At 30.4% G+C, this 7,814-nt stretch overlaps 1 protein-coding gene across 1 annotated transcript; it reads right to left on the minus strand.

The window, feature by feature from the left end:
• Positions 1-4,042: 4,042 nt before the first annotated feature.
• LOC124917193 (protein MKS1-like) lies at positions 4,043-4,872 on the minus strand. The gene has a single exon (XM_047457676.1). It carries the CDS (start codon positions 4,817-4,819, stop codon positions 4,178-4,180), a length of 642 nt encoding a protein of 213 aa, XP_047313632.1. The 5' UTR covers positions 4,820-4,872; the 3' UTR covers positions 4,043-4,177.
• Between the last annotated feature and the right edge of the window lie 2,942 nt (positions 4,873-7,814).

Raw genomic sequence — 7,814 nt, forward strand, 5'->3', positions numbered from 1 at the left:
CCTGAAATGAAAAAAATACATTTGTCAGTATTCAAAAATACAATTAGATATATAAGAGGTTTGAATACATGTTTACCTGGCTCGTGAATTTTGAACAGGACATAAAAAACTAGAGACAACAAAGACAACGAAGTCTATTTTGAAATCGTTGTCTGCACTTGTGTTACTTAATATCTTGGGGATCATAGAAAGTGTTTCGGGAGCTTTGGAGACCCCCGGTCCATCTGGTCTTCCAATCCCTCAAGAAATTAAAATAAGCAGGGTCCTTAGTCTTGTCCAACCCAACGGACTCGACTACGTTCATTGAGCCTCTAGGGAGGTTCATCACGAGCTGTACGAGATCTTCATCGATACGGATCTCATCACCGTTGGCCAATACCAGAGAACTCTTATCCGGGTCAAAAGATTGGATTACATGTTTGGAAAAATGAGCAAGGCACTTGGAGACGCCCATTGTAAGAAGAGAACCAAACCCGATTTCCTTAACGGCTTCCCTCTGTTCTACGCTCAATTGAGGAATGAGTTGAGCGAGGCCATGAGGTGATGATCTGGTTAGAAATGTCACTGGACGTTTCTTGCGGGTTTTGGTTTTTTGGGGAGAGGGGGGAAACTCTTCATCGAATGGGGTAGTAGACGGAGAAATATTAGTGGTTTCTGGGGGTGCTTCTGGTAACTCTTCATCGACTGTTGGAGTGGAGGTATGAATAACATTTCGTTTTTTTTTAGGGGGAAAAGGTGGTGGTAAAATCTCATCAGTACCTGCAGCAACATCAGTAATTTCGACAGCAACTGTGGAAACTGATTCAGCAGTCATCGACGACTTAGTATTCGTCTTCGGATTTCTCTTCCTCTTCCTTTCATATGTAAAGTTATTAAACCTCGAAGTCATTATTTTGGGTGGGATAGCATAAATCAGTATTCAACGAAATAAATTGAATAAACATGTGTAAAATTATATAAACACAATAAGATGAACATACCTCTCTGGTTTAGTGCTGGGATTGACGTTGGATGCCGGAGTGGGTGCAGTTTCGTTTTCGGTTATGCTCCTACAAACTTGCAAGACGACCTCTCGGGAGTCGATGGGATGATCCACTTCCATGTTGTTGCCTTGGTTACCCGACATGTTCAGAAGAAATCCTTGTAGTATAAACGAAATATCTAGGGTTTCGACGTTCAGTGTTTGGATTATCGCCGGGAGATAGAGAGAGAAGAATATGAACAGTTGCTTATGAAAATGAAATTGAGGGAGAGTCGGCTTGTAGCGGGAAATTGAAATTATATCAACTAGTCATGGAAGCGAATAAATATTCGTTCGATATCGTAACTTCTTAAAAAAATAAAAATAAATTGAAAATAAAAACTATTCATCGAAGCGAAGATTTATTCGCGGAATGTAAATGCACGGGTAAGTGAATTTACATGACAGGCAAGTTGGCTTCTCATTGGAGGGGAGGTGGTTTTACATGAACGTCAGGCTAAAAATATTTGAAAAAAAGAAATCTTCGCTTTCAATCGTCTACTCGAAAAACAAAATTAAAGCGAATATTTGGTCGTTTACTGATTGTCATTTCAAATTAATTGAATTAACATTTATTAATAAACGGAAATATAAAATTAATAATAATCAAATAGACAAGGAATTGAGGCGAAGATTTGTTCGTTTGCTGCATGTCATCTTCAATTAATTGAATTAATATTTAATAAATGGAAATATAAAATCCATGTCATTTTGGTCTTCACATAGACGGGTAATTGTCTTTCCATGGCAGGCAGGCGGTCTTCTCATGGGTGGGTTGGGGGGTTTACATGAGGTTTTAATTAAAATTAATTGAAGCAAATATATCTTCGCTCTAGAGAGTCTCGAGGCAAAAAAAATTAAATACTAAAATTAAATAAAAATTCCTTGAAAAAAAATAAATGAATTAATTGAAGCGAATATTATATCGCTTCATTCGATTTTTAATAAATTAAATTAATATTTAATAAACGTAAATATAATATCCCTGTCATTTTTTTCTTTACATAGATGTGTAAGTGTATTTTCATGAACGGCAGGCGGTCTTCTCATGGGTGGGTATGGGGGGTTTACATGAGGGTCATGGCAACGGGCGTGTAGATCTTCGCTCCCATCGCATCTCACCCTTCCCTCTGACACGGTGCCTGGAGCGAAGATATCTTATTTGGGTATCATATGTATATTATTTCCTGGCGTTAACAGGCGCTTCCGTTAACGGCGTCTTGTGTGAACCCGGGCCGAAACCCGGATTCCGGATACTCCCTCCCTCCGTCTCCTACCCAGATTGATTTATTATTAAAATAATAATGCTGCAATCTGATTGGTCCGCCACAGGGGAACACGGCAATCGGTAGCAGAAGATCTGAACTGCAGCACACAAAGGATAAGGCTGCCCTACATATAAGGAAGTTTATAAGAAATATAATTAACTAAAGTTAAGTTTTGTTTTTTTTGGTTTTTTAATTTTAACATTAAAATACAAAATATCTCATATTTCTCTAAAAATATGTTAAAAATAAGAAACCAGTGCAAGTTAAGGTATTTTTATTTTTATTTATTTTTTTATTTTTTTTTGTAAAATGCAAACTTAACTAGGGTGAGTAAATTATTCGATATTTTGAATGAGGTGTGATATGTGGAAAATTGGGAGAAGGAATAATGTGGCATAATGTTATTGACTAAGAAAAAAAAATTATGAGGAGTGAAAAATATTTTTATAATTTTTTCAACTAATCAAATTGTATCACGTTATTTTTTTTTTTCTCATCCTTCACCCAAATTTCATCTCTATCATTTCTCATTTTCGATATATTGAAAATTTCATTCCGTAAATATCGATTTTTTGGTATACTAAAAATGGTATGGTAGGGTATTTATACCCAAATTAACGATTATATAATTATATGAGATTTTTAAATTTTGGATATACTATTATATACCACCAAATAATATTTATAAATTAATTAAATATATATATAAATATAAATAATTAAGTAACTTTTTAATTTCAATTTTAAAAATTATATAAATACTTTGAACTTTTCACCCAAATCAACCATTTTAGTAAAAAAAATCTGAACTAATATAAAAACTCTCTCTATATATTCACTAACTTTTAATAGATTTATATTAATTTAATTAGAAAATCTAATTTTTAAAAATTAAAGTAAAATATAACTAAACTTTAATATTATATATAACGGTATAATATTGATTATGGCTGACAATTTTGGACACGATACGAAAACACGACTCGGATCGAACACGAAAAAATCAGGTTAGAGCTATGTATTTTTTTGTTCAGGTCAAAATTAGGTCGACCTGTTTAACCTGATTAATAAACATGTCAAAATCGGATCGACCCGACATGACCCAAAATAGACCCGATAACCCGTTTATATGTTTCTTTTTGTTGAGTTTGTGTATATTTTCTTATTCACTCACTCATTTTCTTTTGTAAATTTTTTATAAGTGAATTTGTGATTTAACTTTATTTTTATTTTGTATTGATGTCATTTTAATTTAAAATAAAGAAATATGATTTAATTATATTGGGTTTGGTTCGAGTTAAGTTGTGTAAATCGAGTTAAACGAGTCAGGTTCAGGTCAAACACAAATAAACAGGTTAAGTTCAGGTTATAAATTTTTGACCCGAATTATTAAACAAGTAAGGTTTAGATTATAATAGTTAGACTCGTTAACCTGCTAACCCGATCCCGCGAACCTAAAACTTACTTAAATTGTCACCCATAATATTGATATCGTAATACCAAATTACGATTATCATCAACTTTGGTATAAACGGTTATTACTTTTATCGTATCAAGATTTCGGTATAATAAAACGATATAATTTTTCCTATAACAAGACTTTCCATACATGTTTATGGTATAAACAATATGCAAAGTGCAAACTATACTATATTTCAAATGCTAATTAGATTTTGATGTCTTTGCTTGCAACATTTTTCTTTTCATTTGTTTTTGTTATCACTTACTATATTGTTTTAAAAAATATTGATAAAAAAAAAACTCTATAGGATAAAAAAATTAGTGGTACTTGTTACAAAAAGAACAGATCTAAAATAAAACTGGTACATGGATAATTGATATTTGATCTCTCATCAAACTCCTAAAAACTATACTACACAAGTTTCTATTAGTCAAACAATCTTGATACATCAAATGGAGGTGAATAAAGTGTTGAAGGACTTGTAATCAACATATTCCCATAATAAAAAGGACTCAAATCATTAAAAACCGAAAAATCTTGCATCTCAGAAACCGGCGAGAAAAACCCATCAGGAATCGGCGGCAAACTCATCGGCACCGGCGAAAGTATCCCCCGAATCTGATCCCTATCAAACCCTTCAATCAAACTCCTCAAATCTTCATACATCTCTTCCTCTCTAATTTCATTTCCCCTATCTCTATCTCTTTCCCTAGGACTCGCCCCTTCAATCGAAGCCAATCTAGCCGCCGGAGACACGTTTCCACCGCCATCGTCTGCAGAATAGTCGCCGGAGTAATGACCGGTTAGACGTTGAACCAAAGCAGGGAAATCGCCGACAGTTGTATGGATGGGTTTAGGAGAGATCGAAAAGATTATTATCGGTTTCGGCGGCGGATATTGAGGTTGACGTGGCGGTGGAACTGGAGGATGACGTGGATGATGGCCGACTGGTGGTTTTTTTATTGTATGGGAAGTTTTGTTAACTTTGAGCTGAGGTGGACGAGGACCTTGAAGTTCTTTTCTAGAGGTGGAAGAGTTGCCGCCGGCGGTGTAATACGGCGGATCCATGGCGGCGCCGGTGGAGAATTTGAGTGGTCAGTTTTTTTATGGAAAGGAGGAGAGAGAGAGAAAATGTGAGAAAATAATTGATCTAACTAAATATCTAATAGTTGGGATTATTAATTAGAGTTTCTCTTTCTATCTATTAGGGCTTGTTTGATTTTGGTTATTTAGGTTTTTCTTGAATTTTGTTTTAAAAATTATATTTGATTAAATTTCTAAAAAACTGATTTTTTAGGGTTAAAAGGATAAATTAATTTTATATAATTAAATAAAGAATATTTTTTATATTTAAATAGATAAAAAAAGTAATTAAATGATTAAAATGATGAATAAAATGATGGTTGAATTTTTGGATAAAATTAGAATAAACCAATTGAGTCCTTATTTAATTTAGTCCTATTTAATGTTTCGTGGGGGGCAGTCGGTAGTAGCCATGAAATTAAGTGTAAGAAATTAAGTGTAAGTGACGTCTACGATATGGGATTTGTTACGTAAGCAAATACGTATTTTATAGAAATTATTTAAAAAATTAACATTTATTCGGTGCATTTGCACAAATAATAAAAAAAAAACCGTGAAAAAAATATTACGGTAAAAATATGATAGTATTTTTATTTTATTTTTAATTTTAAATTTATGGGGGTTAACTCATAATTCGACTCAAGTATCCATTTACTCTCACATTGCAGAACGATCTCTAAAATAATTGATACAGTTTGATTCCTTAACTTATTTAGTTTCAAATCTAGAGTTCACTTCTTCCCCATATTACGAGTAAAAGAAAAAATGTAAAGACTACCATTAAAGTAGCCTAGACGAGTCTTATTATATCCATATAAATTATGCCTCATATCTCTATAAATATGACGGAACTTTTTTATTATTGCTCACTAATAATAGTGAAATCTATAGCACAATGTCAAGAATTATGACGGATTAAAAATTATTGATGAACTACCGTGTCCATCAAATTTAGTGTTAAATTTAAAATATAAAGTGTTATTAGATTATTGGTTAAAGAGCTGTACTTAATTTGTTAGGTTGCAAGTTTGAACCATACCTATAACATTTTTAATTTTATTTTTAACCGTTTTAATTTTATGGGGGGTCAACCCACAATCCGACCCAAGTATCCATTTATTATCACATATATATTCAAATTAACCACAGCTCTCGATTCGATAATCCGGGAAACTTTAAAAATTAAGCATTATTATATTATATATTATATTTATTATATAATTATATTATATATATTATATTATATTTATATATTATATTATATTATATATATATTACTTAAATGTTATATTGATGTATATGAAATTAACATATTGTCATATTTATCTAAAATAAAAAATATATTAATATTTTTTTAGAGATAACAATGTCTTAGATTTTACCAATAAGATGCTTGAGGATTGAAATACATAACTTGAGTCATAATTGTAATATTAAGTATATAATTCTATTTATAATATATTAAAATATAAAATGATTTTTTAATAATATAAACTTAATGATTTTTTTAATAATAAATTTACTTAATATAAAATAATTTTATATATTTTAAATAACAATGTATTTCAAATAAAATTGTATAAATTAAAGGGATAAAATGCACTTGATTAAGATATGTTTTAAGTAATATACATTGTATTCCGTGTTTAAAAAATATCTACGTAATTACCTCCGGTCAAATTTTTAGTGACCGTTGTTGACATGACATCATAGAGTTTGATCTAGATTCTTGAGGAGAATTCACAGATTACAATTCTCCGTCGTCGAAAAAAAACATTGTAGTTTCGGAGATGGAAAAAAATATGTCTAAAGATAAATGTCAAACACAAAAAAGAACGTTAAAAGCGTTAAGCGCCGCTATTCACCTCCCTTCTGTGACAAGAAAAAATTTAGATTGTCAAAGCATAAGTCAAGAAGAAATATTAGATAATGTTTTCAACATTTGACTTCATGGATTCATCTATTATTGTTGAGATTTCAGAAAAGAAGCTATTATTGTTGAAATTAACATATTGTCCTATTTATCTAATAAATAAAAAAATATATTAATATTTTTTTTTATAGATAACAATGTCTTAGATTTTACCAATAAGACGCAGCTTGATGATTGAAATACTTAACTTGAGTCATAATTGTAATATATAAATATATAATTTTATTTATAATATATTATTAAAATATATAATGATTTTTTTAATATTATAAATTTACTTAATGATTTTTTTAATAATATAAATTTACTTAATAAAAAATAATTGTATATATTTTAAATAACAATGTATTTTAAATAAAATTGTATATAAATTAAAGGGATAAAATGCACTTTATCAAATTTTTAGTGACCGTTGTGACATGACATCATAGAGTTTGATCTAGATTTTTGAGGAAAATTCACATATTACAATTCTCCATCGTCGAAAAAAACATTATAGTTTCGGAGATGGAAAAAATATGTCTAGAGATAAATGTCAAACACAAAAAAGAACGTTAAAAGCGTTAAGCGACGTTATTCACCTCCCTTTTGTGACAAGAAAAAATTTAGATTGTCAAGGCATAAGTCTTCTCCGGATATGAAGAAGAAATATTAGATGATGTTTTCAACATTTGACTCCATGGATTCATCTATTATTGTTGAGATTTCAGAAAAGTAGTTATTATTATCTAATAAAGAAAGAGATAAGAATTTAACTTATTATGAATATTGTGACATAAAACTATCATAAAAAAGAAGAAGAGAGCTTGTCAAAATCTAGGTTAATATCAATTTCATGTTAGATTGTATATATAGTTCTAATTATAATAATTTCTAGATTATATAAACTATACATAAATTATGAAAAATTGGAATCGAACGGTCATAACCAATGAGAACATTTAAAAAATAATTAAACTTATCGGTGAAAAGTAACGCAAACTTACGAGTAATGTCTTCAACTAAAATTTCAAAAGAATTATCAAAAATTTTGGGCTAGTGTTTATA

This window comes from Impatiens glandulifera, unplaced genomic scaffold (assembly GCF_907164915.1).
Source record: "Impatiens glandulifera unplaced genomic scaffold, dImpGla2.1, whole genome shotgun sequence".
Classification (NCBI taxonomy): domain Eukaryota; kingdom Viridiplantae; phylum Streptophyta; class Magnoliopsida; order Ericales; family Balsaminaceae; genus Impatiens; species Impatiens glandulifera.

Excerpts from the sequence above, each read along its gene's own strand:
- LOC124917193 (XM_047457676.1), bottom strand. The coding sequence starts at position 4,819 with ATGGATCCGCCGTATTACACCGCCGGCGGCAACTCTTCCACCTCTAGA.